General features: G+C 43.7%; 1 protein-coding gene and 1 long non-coding RNA gene across 2 annotated transcripts; both read right to left on the bottom strand.

The window, feature by feature from the left end:
• Positions 1-1,170: 1,170 nt before the first annotated feature.
• Positions 1,171-5,929, bottom strand: LOC106697875. The gene is made up of 2 exons (XR_001349132.2): positions 5,388-5,929; positions 1,171-2,416 (listed from the first exon to the last, which is right to left on the bottom strand). It is a non-coding gene; the product is annotated as an uncharacterized LOC106697875 (long non-coding RNA).
• Positions 5,930-12,369: 6,440 nt separating this feature from the next.
• On the bottom strand, positions 12,370-19,102 carry B2M (beta-2-microglobulin). Its single transcript, XM_006093127.3, has 4 exons — positions 18,931-19,102; positions 14,262-14,537; positions 13,680-13,707; positions 12,370-12,700 (listed from the first exon to the last, which is right to left on the bottom strand). The coding sequence occupies exons 1-3, from the start codon at positions 18,995-18,997 to the stop codon at positions 13,694-13,696; spliced, it is 357 nt and encodes a 118-aa protein (XP_006093189.1). The 5' UTR covers positions 18,998-19,102; the 3' UTR covers positions 12,370-12,700; positions 13,680-13,693.
• Between the last annotated feature and the right edge of the window lie 2,275 nt (positions 19,103-21,377).

Here is a 21,377-nt window from a genome sequence, read left to right as displayed (position 1 = left end):
GGGGAGGAAGAAAAAGGAACTCTTTCCTTTTGCCCCGGCATGGGGGGAACTAGAGACCATTATGTTAAGAGAATAAACCCAGTCAGAGAGGGTTAAATCCCACAGGTTTTCTCCTCTTTTGGGGAATATAATGAACATCATAACTTGATGAACGGGGCCTGATCCAGAGCCCGAGAGGCTTTTATTGGTTTTTCGGCCTTTGGAGGGAAGTTGGGGAAGGGGGGGGGTAAGGGGGAAAGTTCACCCAAGGGACTCCATGCAAGCATTTAGTTTTTCCCAATAGACCACGCACTTACGGGGGGGTGAGGGCATGAGGGGGGGGGGGTAGGGGGTAACGTGGGGTATAAGGACACATATGTAATATCTTAATCAATAAAAAAAATATATTAAAAAAAAAACCACAGAAGGAAGTATACCACATTTATCTTGCATATCCTATGCTAAGTCAAGCAACTGAGGTCTGGAGTACAGGACATTCCAGAGATTGCAGTGAGTAGACAGTCATGATGCAGGGATGGGCACTGCTCCATTGGTAAGACTGAGCCTCCGTGGAAGAAAGCAACATGGCTACCACCATTGTAAGTAAGGAACAAACTTCACTGCACATTTCATTCTGAAGAAAAAGGTAAGAACACCATGGAAATCACGCCCTCTCCAATTCTAAGTGCAAGCTGAACTGTGCTAAGTGATTCTCTGCAAAAGGAAAAAGCTAGTGTGTGTGTTTGGGGTGGGGAGGGGAGGAGGTCTTCCCAAGGCCTGTGACCTAGCCAGGCTGCTGAAGCAGTTGAGATGGTGAGGCAGTGATGTGTTTGTTCAGAGAAGTGTGCCAACTTGTTGATTAGCTCATCCGTGTGGTAGGAGGCAGGCATACCTGTAAAGCCAGGGTGAAGGCAGCCGCTCTCTGGCTCAGCAGGTCAGAGAGCACAGAACCACAACTCTAGATTTCAGTGTGCCTAGGCAACTCCCCAGGCTGGCCTTGAAAGCTCCTAGTCCCAGCAGGACCTGGTGCCTACCCGTGGTAATACCCGACTCACCCTGCTGGTTGGACAGGTAGGACTGACTTCCTTCCACTCAGTGGAATCAGGAAATCCAGAGAAACCCAGAGACAGCACCCTGCCTAGTCCATTAATTAAAATAAGGGCTCAATTGCTCTAAACAAGACCCAGTATAATAGTTGCTTAAAGAATGAAGTTTATTTATTTATCTCATAAAAGTCCAAACTTGTATTTGTGGCTCTGGTTTTCAGAGTTGTCTCTCAGCTTCCTTCCATCTACTTGCTTCCCCGCCTCTAGGATGTTGCTCTTATTTACATGATCCAAAATGCCCACATGTGACCAGTTAAAAATTGATTACTATGAGAAAAAAAAAAAAAGGAAAATTGTTCTGAGGACAACCACCAGTTTCTGATTCACTATTGCAACAAAAGTCCAGGCCTGCAGCATGAAGCCAAAGGAATAAAAAAGCAGCCTCGTCATTTGTGAGCAATAAAAGAGTTTTCATACACTCAAGAGAACAATGTTTAAAATCAGACTTTCGGAGCTCAGAGCATTGGATACCAACAACTCCATAGTTTCTGCGCAAAGACGTGGAAAAATCCAGTCAGGGGGTTTGTCTATCCTGTGCAACAAAGCACACGTTATATATAAATTCGGTGGTACTGATGGCGGTCAATTTTTTTCAAACAAACTGGGCAATTTTTAGTATTTCTAAGGAAAGTGCAGAGGCACCGACTACAGAAGATGTGGCCACATTCTGTAGAATAGATATGCCGTCTACTCAATTCAATCTCCAAGTACCCGTCCATACAAATCCGGCACTGGACATAACCAGGTAGCGTGCACCTAAAAGTTTCTTTTTCCAGGGCATATACATCTCTGTCTCTCATCGACCCCTTCTTTTCACTGCTCAGCACACAGATGCCAGTTTGTCCTTGGAGTGGCCTTTTGTTTCTCCTTGGCCTCCTCCTTTCCTCAGTCATCACAACAGAGTCATGGTGAGTTAGGTCAATCACTGCAGGTTCGAGAGAGTCAGAGGTGAGGTCAACCACTTCCTCGCTTTCTCCGAGTTCTATCAGTTCCGATTCCAAGACCACCTCAGGAGTTGGGCCTCCTCCCCGAGCTGTACAAAATTCTCGAGCTTGTCTAGAATGCACCACCCTACCATAGCATGTACTTGCATTCATTGTGCTTTTTGGATCCAGGCCTCAGTTTACAGTGAATGTTAAAAGTCCTCAGCGTCTCACAGATGATGGTCAGTCACTCTCTGACTTACGTAAGAATTTAAAGTCCAGATTTTCGAGTCTATCTGAACACTGATCCTGGTGCCAGTCCTGGCTCCACCTCCACAACGGCTGTGTTCCCACGGGGGCGAGGGGGTGTGAATCTTCTGGGAGCCACTTATAAAACTGAATTTTTAACTGAAAAATGAGAAAAAAGTAAGCTTTATTAATAGTTAAAATAAGATTGACAGTAGTAAAAAATGTAAAGATATATAGCGAAAATGCATATCAAACATTTTTGATAGTTATGCATTTAAACAAAGCTTAAGCTTTGTGTCCCTCCTTATTCCATGTCCTGACGGTAGGGGGAGAAGGGCACTTACAGGAAGAGAAGCACACAATCATAAACACCAAGAAAGGGTCACGACTTCACTCAAGATCCATTAGGAGGAATTCCAGGATACACTTTTTTTACAAAGTAAAAATGGAGAGACCAAAAAGTTCTGTGCATATTTGAGTTTCTAATAGCAACTAAGAAATAAACTATTGAGTTCATGTACAAAAGCTTCATCTTGCCCAGAATTCTCTTTCTAACAGAGGCAGCAAGTGGAGTTTTGACGAGTTTTAGCCCGGATTCTGTTCTAGGAAAGAGGGGATGGGGTTCAAGCACTCATTACAGAGAGTTAGGTTTGAGTCTACTCTCTGTGGCTTTTGGGTACGTGGCCTCGATGGTTAAAGTTCTCAAAACTTTATGAAAGCTCTATAAATTATTTTGTAATTTTAAAATAATGTATCACTAGTCATTAAGAAAAGGCAAATAAAAGCCATAATGAAATACCATTTCACAGCAAGTACGATGGCAATAATATAAAAGATAATAAGTATTGGCAAGGATACAGAAAAATTGGAACTCTCATACACTGCTGATGGGAATGTAAAATGGTGTGATAGCTTTGGAAAACAGTTTGGAAGTTCCTCAAAATGTTAAACATAGAGTTACCAGATGACCCAGCAATTCCACTCCTAGGATTATACCCAAGAGAATTGAAAGCGTAGGTTCACGTGGAAAACTTGTATATGAATATTGACAACAGCATTATTCATAGTAATGGAAAGTGGAAAGAACTCAAATGCCCATTAACTGATGAATGGATAAACAAAATGTGGCATATCCAGACAATGGAGAATTATTTAGCACAAGAAGGAATAAAATGCTGATACTTGCTGTAGTATGGGTGACCTTTGAAAACTTCATATTAAGTGACAAGTCAATCACAAAGACCACTTACTGTATGCTTCCATTTATATGAAATGTCAATAATAGGCAAATCCATGGGGAGAAATGGGAGTGACTGCTAATGGATATAGGGTTTCTTTTGGGGTTGATATAAATGTTCTAAAATTGAGGAGATGAACCCTAGCTAGGTGGCTCAGTTGGTTGGAGTGTCCTCCCATACACCAAAAGGTTGCGGGCGTGTATGGGAGGCAACCAATCGATGTTTTTCTCTCACATGGATGTTTCTCTCTCTCTCCCCCTTCCTCTTTTTCTGAAAAACAAAAATAAATCAATAAAATTGAAGCGATGGTTACACAACATTGTGAATATATTAAAACCCACTGGATTATATACTTATATAGGTAAATTGTATAGTTTGTGAATTATATCTCAATAAGGCTTTTGCCAAAATAAACACATAAGCTGTCATAGAAATGTTATACAAAACAGCTGACACAATCTGGATTGAGACACAAGTCTTAGAACCTGATTGAGGAGGTATGGAGCTTGAGAGGAAAATGGGGTGAGCCCAGAAGAGGGTGTAGGGCTCAGCACTCCATCAGAAGCACTGACATACTTATCTAGGCAATACTTTTCTTGGCCCCACAGACACCTGCCTCTCACCAATCACTACCCTTGTGGATGAAAAGGGGCCACATACTAAACCTGACAAGCCCAGGGAAGGCCTGCATGGCAGCCTCACAAACTCAATGGCCTAAAGTAACCACATAGGATGGTCTGAAATTAAAACTTTTTAACTAAAAGCAGTTTGTGGCAGATAGTCATGTCCTAGGCTAGATTCTTACCTGACAAAAGTCAATCTTTACCTTAATTAAGCTTGTCTATTGTCTTTTTGCATCTTCCATAACATACCTTTGGAATGTCAGGGTAAGGTCCGGGTTCCAGACCCTCAGGGCACAGCCAATGCACCAGGGCGGGGGACCACAAATCCCTTCATTGTTATTGTGACCACGTTCATTGCAGACCGTTCATTGCAGACCTTTAACTATCCTTACCCACCTATGTAAAAGATGTGTCCATCATTTTACTTTTAATCCAGTCCCAGAGGTCCCCCCACTTGCTTTATCCTCCCACCCTACTCTATCACCAATGGGTTTCATGTAACCCACTTACGCCTCCTCTTTTGATTATAATGTTTTTTTTAAAAAGATGCAAAACTGCCATTCTCTGGACCGTTTTCTCAATCCGTAGAGATTTTGCTTCTCAGCAATTGTTGATAGTTTGGCTCAAATGAACTCACAAAAATTCTCTACAGGTTTGACTGTTTCTTATGCTGACACTCTCAACTACCTATGTGTTTGCCTTTCGTGACCCACCGGCCTCTCCCCCTTCTCATGCGCCCAGGGAAAGCCAACCCTCTGGGAGCCGGCTGGGCAGCCCCGGAAGCAGTGCCCACCACCCCCAACCCCACTCACGCGCCCAGCGGCTCATCAAAAACCTATATATTTCGTGCTGTCCCTCTCCCCCTACCCAGGTAGCTATCCAACCGTGTGCCACACTCCGGCCTCTCCGTGGCTTCCTTCTCTGATCCCGAAGGAGCCTGAACGAGCTGAACCTGGGCGGGGATGACCGGAGTCAAAGGGCCAGGAAGAACCGGCAGGTAAAGAGAAAGATGCAGCCCTAACCGGTTTGGCTCACTGGATAGAGAGTCGGCCTGCGGACTGAAGGGTCCCAGGTTCGATTCCGGTCAAGGGCATGTACCTTGGTTGCGGGCACATCCCCAGTAGGAGGTGTGCAGGAGGCAGCTGATCCATGTTCCTAACTCTCTATTCCTCTCCCTTCCTCTCTGTAAAAAATCAATAAATTTTTTTTTTTTAAAGAGAGAGAGAGAAAGATGCAGAGGGAGAGGGTGACGCGGGAGGGGGTACACACCTTGAACGCGCCCAGGCTGGCAGCAGTGCCGAGCGAAGAACAGAGCCCAAGTCACCTAGCGAGGCGTCGCGGCACTTATTCCCACCAACCGGGCGGCGGAAAGCACTGGGGTGTTCCCCTTTTTAACTCGCTGTTTTAGTTTTTCAACGGCCCAATCAAAACTCGAGCCCGGAGTGCTCGTCACTGGTCTCTGGTCAAAAAGTGCTGTTATAGGTTAGAAAACGGGACTTTCCAGTCCTAAGTTTCCTGTTTCTCCGAAGTCTCATGGTTTCTGAGAAACGGGAAGGGCGGGGTTGTTGTGTTTGGGGTTGTCCCGCCTTCTCTTGAGTCATTGGATCAGCAACTCTAAAGGGTGGTTGTCAATTAAGGCAGTATGTTTCTTAAAGAGGAATTTGGTAAATTAATAAGACTTACTTTTGGTTGTTTCAATAATGGGGTCACTGCAGGTATTAGAGCAGCGGTTCTCAACCTGTGGGTCGCGACCCCTTTGGCGGTCAAACGACCCTTTCACAGGGGTCGCCTAAGACCATCCTGCATATCAGATATTTACATTACGATTCATAACAGTAGCAACATTACAGCTATGAAGTAGCAACGAAAATAATTTTATGGTTGGGTTACAACATGAGGAACTGTATTTAAAGGGCAGAAGGTTGAGAACCACTGTATTAGAGGCTGAAGGACAGGAGTCCCACCCTGCGCGCACTCGTATGAAAAACCTGCTTATAATCTGGGCTTTACAATCACATGTAAAAACATGCTTGATTTTTCAATTATTTTAATTTATTCCTTGAATATTTATCAACTACTATGCCAGGCCCATACACACTGAATTTTTCAGAAATGCAACTACCAAGTTTTGTTTGTTGTTCAAGTTTTAAAGATATTCACCATTCAGAGAATCACACCACAACCAGCAACACCATATCTGAATCTGAGCCATCAATATAGTGCAACTTTCAGTCTTCAATGTCATGGTTCTATTAACCAAAGAAGAGATTTAGACTATAATAAGAAACAAAAAGCACTTATTTGAGCAAAGGATTGCAATCCAAGAGACATAGATTCAGGTAGCAACTCAAACTGCACTTTGGAGAAAACAAAGAAAGGCAGGGTCCATAAAGGCAAAAACCACAAAACGCAAATGAATGCTTGCTGGCTAGGTTCGCAGGGATTGGCTAGTTCCAGTATGCAAACGACAGAGACAGAAAGTCCAAGTAGCAGTTGTTTCAAGATGTTTATGACTGCTAACCTAAAAATAAAAGGCCTTTCATAGTGAGTGGCAACAAGCATATCTTTGAGATTAAAAAAAAAAAAATCAGGAGCCCTGATTCAGGCAGAAATCCAAATAGTGTTCCAATTAAGAGAACAAAGGCAACCTGGCTGGTGTGGCTCAGTTGGTTGAATGTTGTCTGCTACAATGTCAGTCCACAGGTTCAATTCCCAGTCGGGGAACATTCCCAAATTGTGGGCTTTATCCGCAATGGGATGCATGCAGGAGGCAGCAGATCAATGTTTCTCTCTCGTTATTGTTTCTCTCTCCCTCTCCTTTCCTCTCTCTCTAAAATCATTTTTTTTTTTGACTTTGAGGAGATGTTTATTAAAGCTGGGACAGTGAAACAAAGGAAGGGCTTAGAGAGGCAGAAGCAACAGGAGAGACGAGGCAGTGCTCTGCTTTGGCTCTAAAACATCATAGGAAAGAAGTGGGCCACACGGCGCTGCATGGACTCACTGAGAAGTAAAAGTCACAGTGAGAGAAGCGAGCCAAGGCAGGGCTGCTGTCAGCTCACTGGAAAGTGAGAGAACAGGGGGCTTTGGAGACAGATTCGGGGGCAAGCCCTGGACGAGCTGCTGCCGCCCGTTGCTCCCCTGGTTGCAAGTCACGTGGGGTCCCTTAGAGTTTAGGAGAGAAAAGTGAAGATGAATACCTAAGAGGGAAGAAAGGCGTGGGTGTGCTCCAGAGAGAGCTCCTCTAAAATCATTTTTTTTAAAAGTGAAACTTCTCTCTGTATAACTGATTTCTCAATAAAAGCCTTTTAAAAAAAGAAAGAAAAACCATTTTCAGAAACCCTGAGACTGCCAAAAAAAAAAAAAAAAAAGAGCTCTGCTTACAGATTAACCTTTGGAGGAATTGTCCAGAGTGAGGACCATCTTTTACTTAAGCCCCTTAGGGAAAGGAATTCTACCCAAGCCGTTTGTGGGGTTTTCTTTCCCCCCAGTTAAGCGCCAAGAAGTTTTCCCTTGTATCTACCTCCTTGCTGTGGTTTTAGATTATTTTACATTCTCGTGAGCTGTGAAAATGAAGAACCACTGGAAGTAAAAGCAGATACCTAGAGCTTTACATTTTATAGTGCCCTTCTTACCACCTTCCCCTTGTCAGAACATCCCTGGTACAGTGCTTGGCATAGACTAGAATTCCATATTTATTGAACAAATGATTAAATGAATAAACATTATGATGTAGGCATAATTATCCCATTTTATGAATACGATGATGAAGAGTCAAGCGAGGAGTATGACTTTTCCCATTCCTTTTGTGGAATTAGAATTCAAACTCAGGTCTGAGTTCAGAGGCATTCACGCTTTAATGCTAGCCCCTTAGAAACTTGGAACTTTTAACAGAAGTCTGGGATGGCATGTGTTGTGAGCTCAGCAGATGTTCCTATCAGAGGATGTTAACAGGAAACTCACAGTAGCAGACTGATCCCATCACCAGCTTTTTCATATTTTGCTGCCAACAACTAGCACCTGCACCTTATCTCTAGCCCTCAGATTACCCGCAGGCACTGAAGTGAACTGGAAGTACCTGGGAGTTTTACATTTCACCCACTTCACCTGGGCAGCTTGTAGCCTAAGACAGGAAAACCCAGCTCCTTCGCCTCGAGACAAAACAAACTCTGAGGTTTGTTTTTGTTCTAGAGCTCACCCTGAGAACAGGCTGAGTGTGGGACTTCTGAAATCACACCCTCACTTGGCTTCTTCCCATTCTGTACCCTTTACCCCCCACTCGCTTATTGGTTTCTCCTGCAAGCCCTTTCTCAGCAAGCCACTTGCCTCCGAATCCTCGGCTCAGGCCTGCTGCTGTGAGAACTCTACCTGAGACACTCACTGACTCTTCGGGTGATAAAAATGGCACGCACACTTGCCGTCTGTTTCCTAGCTACAGATACCGAGGAAACCACTTCAGATAGCACTATGGCATTGTGTGTCACCAGGAGTCCTCTCTGTTTTTCTAAGTGTAAACAGTAAGAAGAGGAAGTGGCCCATGGGGAAAGGGGGAGCCTGAACATCATCAGTTAGGCCTGGGTGCTACAGAGATAAAAATATCTCTTCCGTTTCATAGACTTTTTAATTATCTATATTGTGGAGGACCACAGAAGACAAATAGCTGTGCATCCAACTAATGAGAGAAGGTGTATGGAATTTAGTGCATAGTAAGTGCTTAATACATGGTCAAACTGTTATTTTTTAATTACATTTACTAGGAGGTTTTTTTTTTCTATCAGCCCTTCTTGTAGTTCTCCAAAGTGTCAAAATAGTTTGGTTTTTTTAAAAAAAAAATACTTTTATTGATTTCAGAGAGGAAGGGAGAGGGAGATAGAAACATCAATGATGAGAGAGAATCATTGATTGGCTGCCTACACACACACACACACACACACCCTACTGGGGATCCAGCTGGAAACCAGGCAGGTATAAGCCCTGACCAGGAATCCAACCATGAACTCTTGGTTCATAGGTCGAAGCTCAACCACCGAGTCACGCCAGCCAGGCCCTTTTTAATATTTATATTCTGAGCGCTAGGACATTCCTGAGGTTTCATGCTTGTTTTTTGTTTTGTAAGAGAAATGAATTATACCTCTGGGGTCTTTATGGTTAACTGCTCTCTTGGCCCCAGAAGGAGCCTTCCTCTCTTGGGTGTGTCATGTCGCAGGCGGTGGGGGGAGTGCTGGTCACACCCCATGCCTGTGATGCACACAGCAAAGAGAGAATCTGCTGGAGTAGATTTCTGAGGAGTGAGGAGAGCTCAATAAAATGTTGGTTTCCATAAAAATAAATAAATAAATGCCATAATATAAAATGGAGAGTGATGGGTACACTGAGAAAATCCAGTGGGGTCCAAAAGGTGGTAATCTCTGTTGTAAGAGATTGCAAACATTTATGATATTTTTCTTTACTTTCATTATTTGAGGAGGACAATTTTAAAACAATTTTACAATACATTTTCTAAAAGAAAAGTTTTATGTATTAATTAGCCAAATAATTCTTCAAATAATCAATTTGCTTCAAGTTGAGAAACAGCTTGCCTTCTGCCTGGGAGAGTGGGAGCATCTTACGGTTTACAGCCTCCTTCCATTTGGCCAGGCCATGGTAGGTGATGGTTGGCTCAGCTCCTACATTTCCTAGTATATAGAAGGGCAGAACATGGGCCACAGTGATGGCCATGGTGAGCAGCAGGAGGGAAATACCACTGCTTTATGAGCCTGTACTGTTTCACCATCACTCCTCCACTCCCAACCCTCCCCCAATCCCTTCCCCTATACACACACACAGGAAAATGCTCACTGATACTCAGCCAAATGGCTTTTAGCAAATTAATTTCCTTACAGACTAGTCAGCTTCCTTTTCTTTGTTTACCCTTCTCTTTGAGTAACGGTAATTTAGGGCATGACTTTACAGATCTGCTTTTGTGTATGATACAAGTATATAATTCATGACATTTTTCTAGAAGTTACTTTTTTATTTCAGCAGTATAGCATGGTTTTTTTCTATGTCATTATGTAAGGTCTAACTCTTTATTATTGACATTGAGATTTTTGTTTAATTTGCATTGCACAATTGTATTTAATGAGCACAGTTGAGCCCCAGTATTCCTCCTCTCTGATCAGTTCCTAGTTCTGAAATGGGCAACTGAGGCCTGGTCCAGAGGAGTATTACATGGGACCATTAGCCAGCAAACAAGCTTTTCACAAAAATAGTTCTGTTGAATGACATGGGACAGGAAGTCCTTTATTATTTAACTCAATGGGTCTCAACCTTGGCTACACATTAGAGATTTTTTTTTAAAACCCACAATATTGTGAAAACTTATGTCCACACAAAAGCCTGCACATGATATTTGTATCATCTTTATTCATAATTGCCAATTTTTGGAACCATTATGTTCTTCATTAGTTGAATGGATAAATAGACTGAGGTACACCCAGACAATGGCATATCATTTAACACTAAAAAGTAATGCACTATCAAATCATGAAAAGACATGAATGAACCATAAGTGCATATTACTAACTGAAAGAAGCCCATTTGAAAAGGCTACATACTGCATGAGTCCAACTATATGACGTTCTGGATAAGGCAAAACTGAGGAGGGTAGCAAAATCAATGGTTGCTTCAAGTTGTGGGGGCGAGGAGGAGGAATGAATGTTGGGAGCACAGAGGATGTTTAGGACTGTGAAATACTCTGTATAATACCATAATGATGGATGCGTGTCATTATACACTTGTCCAAACCCATAGAACATACAACACACCAAGAGTGAACCATACTGTAAACTATGACTTTGGTGCTAATGATACGTCAATGTAGGGTCATCAGTTGTACCACTCTGGTCAGGGATGTTGGTAATGGGGGAGGCTCCGGTTGGTGGGGGGCAGGGAATATATGGGAAATCTCTGCACCTTCCTCTCAATTTTGCTGTTTTCCTAAAACAGCTCTAAAAACATAAGGACTTAATTTAAGATAATAATAATACTGCTGTGTGTCTGGGCTCCACGCTTAGAGACTGGTTTAGTGGCTCTGGATTGGAACCTAGAAAGCTGGGGGTTTTTAATGACTCTATTTTTTTTTTTTTTTTAGAGCTGGTATGTGTGTTTTTTTAAATATATTTTTAATTTCAGAGAGGAAGGGGAGGGAGAGAAAGAGAAACATCAATGATGAGAATCATTGATAGGCTGCCTCCTACATGCTCCCTCCTGGGGATCACGCTCTCAACCTGGGCATGTGCCCTGACTGGGAATCAAACCATGACCACATGGTTCATAGGTCGACACTGAACCACTGAGCTGTACTGGCCAGGCAAGAGCTGGTATGTTTTAATAAGTAGCACAGATAATTCTACTGTGCATCTGGGGTGAAAAGTTATTGGTCTAAGTCACCCTTCAATTTTCTCAGCTAAGTTCCTACAGATTTTCCCTCAGGTACCCTTACTCTGCTGTTTGAAATAACCCACCCCTGTCATACCTCTACACATCTCGTAATTTTCCCCCTGCCTGACCACCCCAAGCCCCACTCACCAACAGGAAGAACCACTTTCCATCAAGTCTCAGCTCCAGCAAACGGCGGCTTCCCTAACACCTACCTAAAATTTTTTGTTGTTCCCTGAGCACACTTTCCTACGACCTAGTTCTTTGGGCTTACCTATGCTGCCTATACTCTTTATCAGGATGCATTAACTGTTTGAGTGCATGTCTGCCACTCCACTAAACTGAGCACTTTGAGAGCAGTGTTGTGTTTTATTCATCTTGTCAGTACCTAGCACTAGCTGACTGAAATTTTTGGTCAAATAAAAAAGTGCGCCAAGAGGGTCATCATGTATAAACTATGCCTTGAAATGGAAAAGTCTAGTGTTTTTCATTCCAAGTTTATCTACTGCTTCCTAAAATATGAAATTCTCCAGACACTCTTCTTCCCTCTTTGAGTATAGACATTCCGGAGGTCTTGGCCCAGGGAACAGAACTCTGACTAAAAGATGGGAGCCTGGTCTTTACCAGACAGGTGTGTCCCTCTGACTAAGTCATTTAATTTCTCTGGGATCCTGCTCCTCATCTGTAAAATGCAGATCACCGAGGCCCCTTCCTCCATGAACCAAACCCTATAGAACAGGGATTTACACTCTTCTTCAAGTGACACTTGAAGATTGTTTCCCTGTTTGAAAACAAAAAGGTAAGAGAGGGAGAGAGATATAAGAAACTGAACACATCAAGTTTTACCATAGTTTTATTTAATGAAGCAAAAATATCAAAATATTTGCAACACTGATTAAAGGTAAATTTTCTATGAAAATCCTTTCATAATGGTAATCTTGAACATAAGAATTCTCCCCTCCTTGTCCTGAGCCGCCAGCAACCTTCTGCCCAGATAGGTCAGCCAAGAAGACATAAAACCCAAAGTAAAATTATAAAGCAGATATTTATGTTAAATCCCGTGTTGCTCCTTAATTTGTGTGCATAAAGCATAATAACATATGTGTATTAAAAAGAAAACAGAATTTTGAATTAGTTTAATCCAAATGAGGCAGGCATCTTCAAACCTGAGGGGAGAGGGAGGAAAGTCTTGTTAGCAAGTATACTTATTTCGTTTGGATTACAGATCACACCACCCAACTTGTCTAACTTTTGCTGTGTACGACACCATTTGTAAAGGAAGTAGCTGCAGACAATTTTCCAGATCCATCACAAAGAGCATTTCCCTTTAGTTTATCCCATTGGTTCTCCCACAACCTAAGAGAAAGGAATTGCTGGCATTACAGTTCGGATTCTGGCCCTATCATTCAGCTACTGTGTGACTCTGGTCAGGTCACCCAGCTTCTTTAATGCTCTCTTGAATTAATTTCCTTGTCCTAAAATATAACAGGACATTTGAAGAGGTTTTCTACTCTGTCCAAAGAGGCAGAGAAGTCCAGTTCCTCCCTCTTTCATGCTGCTGAAGCTCCTTGTAGTTACATCCATTTTAGTATCTTTACATTATTATAACAATGTTTCTATTTCTCTCCTCTATCGGACTGGGAGCCTCTAGGAGGCAAACACAGTGCCCACAGCGAAGGCTCAACAGGAGACTGAAGGAATGGGACATCTTCAGAACCATGCCACTCCTCTCTTCTGACTGAATAATAATGCAACTGCTATGCAAGAGAAGAGAATGGTTCGTTTTTGAAGGCCCAGAGATAGTCCCTGTGGAAATGGCAGAAAAAAGAGCAAACCCTTGCAGGTCTTTCCTCTATGACTGGGTTTGCTCTATCCTGTCACAGCACACCAGCAGCCCCCCTGACTTCCCTTAGAGGGCCGGTGATGCACGCAGAGCCACAGCGGGGGCCACACACCTCCCTCATGCCACTCCACAGGAAAAGGGAATGTGACCCTGCAGGATTCTTCTCTGCCTGCTGACATGCCACCCCAATGAATGTCCTCCATAGACTAAGGGTTACCAGATTAGGGCTACCTGGAAATAGTCCCCAGGATAATGGAACAAAAGAAAAAAGAAAGCTTTAAAAAAAAAAGTTAGAAACATACCTCCATGGTGCTGGTTACTTGTCCTTATCTATGGAAAAGAGAACAGGGAAAGAAAAAAGAAAACAGTAAGTTTTGTAATACAAAATACTATGTATTAACAAATGTCTGACAGAATAGCCTGCTGTCCTTAACCATGAGTACCTTGTTTAGAATGACCTAGTTGGACCCAACTCTGCCTACTAGCCTAGATCCCAACCCAGTGAGAGTGCTGCTGGAGGAGTCCAGGATTGCGGGGTGCTAGCAGAGCAAGACTTACAAAGGCTTCCCTGAGACTCTTGTTGGTCCTCAGTATCCCTGAGGCTGTCAGGAAAGCCTACGGAAGCCAGTCGGTAAGAAATGTTGGAAGTGAGTATGCATTTGTGCAAGTGCTATTGCTGATCCTTACTGTTGCCTCGGGAAAACTACCATTTCCAGGACCACGCTGTGCAGAGGCGTCGCAGAAGGTGCCACTTATCAGAGCTTTAATAATGTTTCCTGACAATCCCAGTATGCATTTTTTTAAAAAAATATCAAAGCAGCCTTATGCTGTGTCTCTACTCAGACACAACTGTCAGCAGCTAAGGAAAGAACTTGAAAACTTACCCCATTTAACTTTCATAGGCTCAGAAAGAGAAACATGGTTCACCATGCAGCTGTACTCAACCCCTGCGCTGGGAGTGAAGTTGGCATGCACCAGAAGGTAGAAAGACCAGTCCTTGCTGAAAGACAGGTCTGATTTCTCCACTGGCAACTTCTCATCATTCTTCATCAAATCAATTTCAATCTCAGGTGGATGGAACCCAGACACATAGCAGTTCAGGAAGTTTGGCTTTCCATTCTCTGGTGGATGCCGCGAGTAAACCTGCACCTTCGGTTTCCCTGAGGAACATCAGGGAAAGACAAATGAAAATTGCACAGTATTTCCCTTGGGGCTACCTTGGTCAAAAGCTAGATCAGGCACCAAGTGTTTAAATTTGATCATTTATTCTCCCAGTTCCATTTCCACTTTTCCCAAAGGCTACCTCCATTTTGAAGGATAAACTTTGACCTAGTATCTTTCCCACAGAATTCCCCTACACATGCCTTTTTGGCTTTTTCTAGCAGAATTCTAATAGTATCTTCTTTTGTCACCGGAAATTGTGCCAAATCTTCAAGAACCTTTCTATGGAGGCTCTCAAGAACTTTTTTTAACTATGAAAATGGATATTTAATCAAAATGAGAAAAATAAATCATAACAACTAGCAATTTTTTTGTTGTTAATCTTCACCCGAGGATATTTTTCCGTTGATTTTTAGGGAGAGTAGAAGAGAGAGGGAAAGGCAGAGAGAAACATCCATGTGAGAGAAACACATCAACTGGTTGCCTCCTACATGAGCCCCGAACAAGGCCCCAGTGTATAGGACCCTGCAACCAAGGTACATGCCCTTGACCGAATTCAAACCCGGCACCCTTCGGTCTGCAGGCTGAGGCTCTATCCACTGAGCCAAACCGGCTAGGGCACAAATAGCAATTTTTAAAAGCTGACACCTAGAAAAGCTGATCCCAAAATCCAGAAAGGGTAATACATTATTTTTATTAATTTGTTGCCTAATAGTGCTCTAGAGCACTTAAAAAAATATTTCTTTATTGATTTCAGAAAGGAAAGGAGAGGGAGAGGGAGAGAAACATCAATGATGAGAGAATCATTGATCAGCTGCCTCCTGCACGCCTGCCTCCTGCATGCCCCCTACTGGGGATCGAGCGCCCCCCACCTCCCCTGGCTTCTGCCCTTGACCGGAATCAAACCCTTCAGCTCACAGGCCGACACTCTATCCACTGAGCCAAACCAGCTAGGGCTAGAGCACATTTTTTTTACTGTATTGTCTTTGATCACTTCTTTATCTGGCAATTATTTCGATGGCTTCTTAGCACCCATAAAATTCCTTAACACGTCACTCAAAAGTCTACATGATTTGGTCCTAACCTACTTTTCAAACTTCATTTTTCACCTCACACACCTTTCATAGAATCCACATTAAAAAAAATAACTCATGGCCGAAACCGGTTTGGCTCAGTGGATAGAGCGTCGGCCTGCGGACTGAAAGGTCCCGGGTTCGATTCCGGTCAAGGGCATGTACCTGGGTTGCGGGCACATCCCCAGTGGGAGATGTGCAGGAGGCAGCTGGTCGATGTTTCTCTCTCATCGATGTTTCTAACTCTCTATCTCTCTCCCTTCCTCTCTGTAAAAAATCAATAAAATATAAAATAAAAAAAAATAACTCATGTTACATCTTTCTTTTTTTATTCCTGCTCCTGCCTAGATCGACACCCATCTGACTTCTCTATGTGTAGTGTCTAGTAAAGTGGCTCTGTAAATGGCGGATGCTCTGTAAATGGTGGATGTTATTATTACTAGTTGCTCAGATTACTAAAAGAGTCAACCCAAAGTATGTTTTTACAAAACACAACCACTACATCCTGCCCAGGGTTTATACACCAAGCCCCTATCTGCTTTTGTACCTGATTTCATGGGCGACAAGGTTTATATGCCGACAGAAGCTGGCAAATAGCTTAAATGAGTGAGAACAATAGGAAACAATGGCTGCGTTAGAAAATAGGATAGGGTGAGGACTCTGGCAGATGGGGGAGAACATACTCTCCATTATGACCAAGTAGAGTAATGCATGAAAATGGGATTTGCATTTTAATCAGCACCCTGAAATGATTTCTATAGCTAGCTGGGTTCAAAATACATTGCATAATGCTGCAGAACAATGGTTTCCAAAAGGGGATGCATGACTAGACCATCCCTGAAGGTGCAGAAATAAAATATAAAGTCTATTTCTATATTTTTCATCCAAATGAAGAGAAGTATTCTGCTACTAAGTATACAGACTGACACTAATGCATGTGTATAATTAAAACATATATGGCCCTGGCTGGGGTGGCTCAGTTGCTTGAGCGTCATCTGTGCACCCAGAGGTTGCTCGTTGATTCCGGGTCAGGGCACATGCGGGGTTGCAGGCTCAATCCCCGGTGGGGGCGTTCAGGAGGCACTCGATCAATGTTTCTCACATGGATGTTTTTCTCCCTCTCCCATCCTCTCTCTCTAAAAATCAATAAAAATATTTTTTAAAAATAAAATACATATATCCATTCAGGGCTCATGATTACTACAGAGCAGCTGCTTCTCCAGGTCCAGAAGGCGGTGGGGAAGAGAAGTACCAGGCCACTCTGAACGTACGTATCTGCTTAGAAACACTCTGTCGTCGAAGGAAAGGTCACCAGAAAAGAAAATATCAAAAGCGCGTAAGAGCTCTAGCTGGTTTGGCCCCATAAGAGCTCTAGCTGGTTTGGCTCTGTGAATAGACCCTCAGCCTGCGGACTGAAGGGTCCCAAGTTCAATTTCCGTCAAGGACACATGCCGGAGTTGCAGGCTCCATCCCCAGTAGGGGGCGTGTGGGAGGCAGCCGATCAATGATTCTTTTTCATCATTAATGTTTCTTACTGATGTTTCTCTCTCTCCCTTCCTCTCTGAAGTCAATACAAATATATTTAAAAAAGAAAAAGAAAAGAAAAGTCCACAAGAGCTGGACCGAGTATCCTAAATGAAGCCCTGGTTTATTTCCATAAAGTTAAAAGTGAAGATAAATCAAAATGCTCTTTGTATTTGAGCTTCTAATGCTTAGAATATAATAAATGCCAAGGAGTAAAAGCAGGGTTCATCTGGCCTGGAATTCTCACTTTGAGGGAACTGGGTGGGATTTTGCAAAATCATCATGAAAATCTCTTTTAAGAAGGGGGCCAATATCAGCCAGGCCTGGATATGAATCTGGACCCAGCCTCTTATTAAAAGATTAACTTATGCTCACAGTGAAGCAAACAAAACCCACACATGGGACAGAGCAGAAAATTAACCCCCAAAGGCAATCACCATTACCTATGCCTTGTGTATCTTGCAGAAATGATCTACACAGGGCATGTAGCAGTTTGGAAATTTTTTAAAATATCAGCTTGTTATTTTTCAAAAGGCTTCTACAGCCAGCAGCAAATATTAATAATAGTAACAATAGACATCATGCTTTATTTTGTAAGTAAATTGTAAATTAAATACATTTTTCTCGTGATCAAAAGACCACACTTCACAAAGGCCTTTAGGGGGGGAGATGAGGGTCCAGTGTATTACAGGGCATTTGGAACGTGCTCCATGTCCTGGTGTCCCCACCAGACAGCTGGGTAGCCACTCCGATTGCCCTTATCACTGGTTTTATAACCGCTATAACTGACTAACCTTGGCTTTTTCAAAACTGAAAGTAGAAGCTGAGTTAGGTCATCTTGGAAAGCACCAGGCAAGGAGCCAAAGAGAGAGCCCTCTGGAAAGCAAAGGCAACAGGGGCCCACGGCCGCCCAGCTCGACGATCTCACACCTAAACGAGGCGGTTCTGAAAAAGGCAGGAATTACAGCCCAAAGGCTTCCCCCTCCGCATCATGCTCCAGTCGGGAGGGACTGTCCGCCATGAATCCCCTGTGTTTAAGTCACTTAAACTCTAGCCGCCTCAGTTTCCTCCTCTGTGAAATGCTAATAACCTTCGTATTAACATCGTAGCTGCATTGAGACTTAAAGGACAGAAAGCACGCAGCGTCCCCCGCACCCTGTGAGTTTGTCAAAAACAGGTAGCGCCTTAGGACGATAAAAAACGACATGTCATGGGAGCGAGTGAGTTAACAGCGAGGTGAACGCGCTCGGGGACACCCCAAAGCATTCGCCAGACCCGCCAAGGTCTGAGTCCACGTCCATGGGAAAGTGCGAAGGGGCAGGTGAAGCGGGCAGGCGCGGGGAGGAAGCCGGAGCCCAGCGGTTCCCAGCGAAGCAGAGCGGCTGTGGGCAGACTGACCTCGCGGGCCTCCCCCAGAGGCCTGTCCCCACCCAGCAGTCCCCAGCTCAGCGCCACGAAACCAGCCTGCCCGCCTTCCGCTCCAGCTGCGCCCGGGGCGCTGGAGGACCCGCGACAGGGCGGGAGCGAAACCCTCCCTCGCCGGGGCCGCTGCGGAGCTTACCCACACGCCGAAACTTTGTCCCTAGCTACCCGGCCCCCCGGCGTGCCGGTGGTCTCCCCCGGGACCCCCACCCACCCTCCACCGCGGCTCGCAGAGCAAGAAGGAACCCACACCGCCCCCCCCCGCCCTTCCCGTAGCCAAAAAGAGCACTTGGGGAGCCGGGGTGGTGCAGAGAGAGTGCCAACGCGGGCGAGGAAGGGCCCGCAGAGGAGAAGCGGAGGAGAGGGCACTCACGATGTTCGGCGTCCAAGCCAGACAGACAGAGCAGCCCGAGCAGGACCACGGCCACGGTGAGAGCCATTGCCACCACCCGAGTGAGAGGCGCAAAATGAGGGCGCGACCTCGCGTCTTGGCTTATATCCCCCGAGTGAACCGCCAATAGGAACCCTGCCCGTCACCAGTTTCCTAGCTGGAGGTGCTGGACCAGGTTAGGAAAGGGACTCGCATTTTCAGTTTCATTTTCCTATAAAGCCTCGTGATGTATGAAAGAAGGCATGGATTGGACCGGGCGGGTTCGCTGTCTGTAAAAGGGCGCCCTCCGATCGTGGGTGCGTCCCGAGCCTGGGACGCTGACCGCCCGTCCTCGAACTTGAGCCTGGACCGCACCTTTGTCCACTGCCCTCGCTTTCCCAACCCAACCCGAGATGCTGATCACTTGCTTACCAGTTAGGAGCCTGGAACCTGGGGTGTTCATTTGAAAAAAAAAAAAAAAAGAATGGACGCCCAGAAAGATTCAGTGCGTGGCTAGAGGATGAAAGGAGCCGGGCAGGACAAGAACTAGTGTTAATAATTACAGCCTGGAATACACACTGTAGGTTTCTGGATGTGCGGGGCGAGTAAGATAGCCCAGGGACCTCGAGGAGCTCAGAGAACTGTTGGGGTGAAGGGGGCCCTCCTGGCCTCCTGAATCCTTTCCGGGAATAGTTTCTTTTTGTAAAGCTCTTTGCCAAGGAATTTTCTGTATCTTACCCGTTGCTGTTTAGGTGATTGTTTTGTTGCTTTGTGGGGAAAACGACCACTGATCGTAACTACTTTGAACTTGAGAGTGTAACAGACCTCTTTAGGTGCCTTAGAATGGGGCTTGGCACGTGGTAAGTATCGGTAAACGGAATGAGTGAATGAACGAAGCGAAGAGGGAGCGAACACCTTAATAAACTCTAGGAAGTAGGAATTCCCTCATTCATTTTTATGGATGAGGGAAGACAGAGGCTAAGGGACTAGTATTCAAACTCTGGCCTGATTCCATTGGCCTTCATGCTTCCAACACTTAGAAGACAAAGGGCATGGCAATTTTAGTGAGAATTTAAATTGCTCCCAGCCAAAGAGGTTAAACCTACCGATTATAAGAGCAAGACTGTTTTAGACAGATTCTTTAAGAAAACCTACCCTCCTGCGATCACATACAAAAAGATGCTGCCAGCAAATGGCTGCTGAGCCTTCATGCAACAGTGAGAAGAGGAAGTGAACCATGGGGGTGGGGAGGGGCAGAGACCGGGGAAATCACCACGGTTTTCAGTTGAAGGACGTTAGATTGCGCTTCCCCAAGGAGCACAACAAATGAATTCTAGATTTCATTCACAGAGTTTTAGACCTTTTAATAATCCCTATTGTGGAAGCCATGGCTAAACTACAGAAAGTCGAATATTCTCCACAAGCCTAATGAAATGAGTTAATACACAGAGAGCCTCACAGGGTTCCTAACAAGTAACGAATATGTAAACTATTTAACAATTGTTTTGTGATTACTGTTGTTATTTACCTAGTTTTTCTACTATATTACTCTTGAAATTAGGAAAAAATTTTGTGTATAAAGTTGTAAGTAGTGACATTCCTGCCTCTCCCATTTGTTTGTATGTTTGTTTTCTAACTCATTGAGGTCTCTCAAGGCCTGAAATGTTCGTGTTGAATATTTTCCACTGACCTGGGAGTATAGGAAGAGACTGGGCCATTTTTCACCTCTAAAGTCCTTGTCTACTACATCACAGAGAAAAACTGTATTTATCAAAAATAGTTTCTGACCTACTTAATAAGAAGCCAATTTTATTTTATTTTTTTTTAAATATATTTTATTGAATTTTTACAGAGAAGAAGGGAGAGGGATAGAGAGTTAGAAACATCGATGAGAGAGATCGATCAGCTGCCTCCTGCACAGCGATATAAACTATTTTTTAAAAACCCAGGTACATGCCCTTGACCGGAATCGAACCCGGGACTACTATTTTGGAATACTTTAAACATAAAATAAATTTAAAAAAAAACGAGAGTACCATGGAGATATCACAATTTTAAAAGCAATAAAACCATATAGTGAAGACAAAGTATATTTTTCAATATTCTGTGTTTAGAGAATTCCTGTACTTTTCTTGGATTTCCATTTAGAACATATTTTGAATAGTGAGGGTGAAAAAGAGATATAAACTATTTTTAAAAAGACAAGAGCACCCAATGGGGGGAAAAGGAGACATATGTACTACTATTTGTAATACTTTAAACAATAAAATAAAATTTAAAAAAAAACAAGAGCACAATGAGATATTACCTCACACCTGTCAGAATGGCTATCATAAAAAAATCAGCAAACAACAAGTGCTGGTGAAGATGTGAAGAAAAGGGAACAGCAATCCCACTTCTGAAAATATCTCCCACAAACCCCAAAACACCAATCAGAAAGAATATATGCA

Source organism: Myotis lucifugus, unplaced genomic scaffold (genome assembly GCF_000147115.1).
Source record: "Myotis lucifugus unplaced genomic scaffold, Myoluc2.0 scaffold_109, whole genome shotgun sequence".
Classification (NCBI taxonomy): domain Eukaryota; kingdom Metazoa; phylum Chordata; class Mammalia; order Chiroptera; family Vespertilionidae; genus Myotis; species Myotis lucifugus.
Note: the sequence above shows the minus strand (reverse complement) of the source record. Positions and strands in the feature narration are given on the sequence as shown.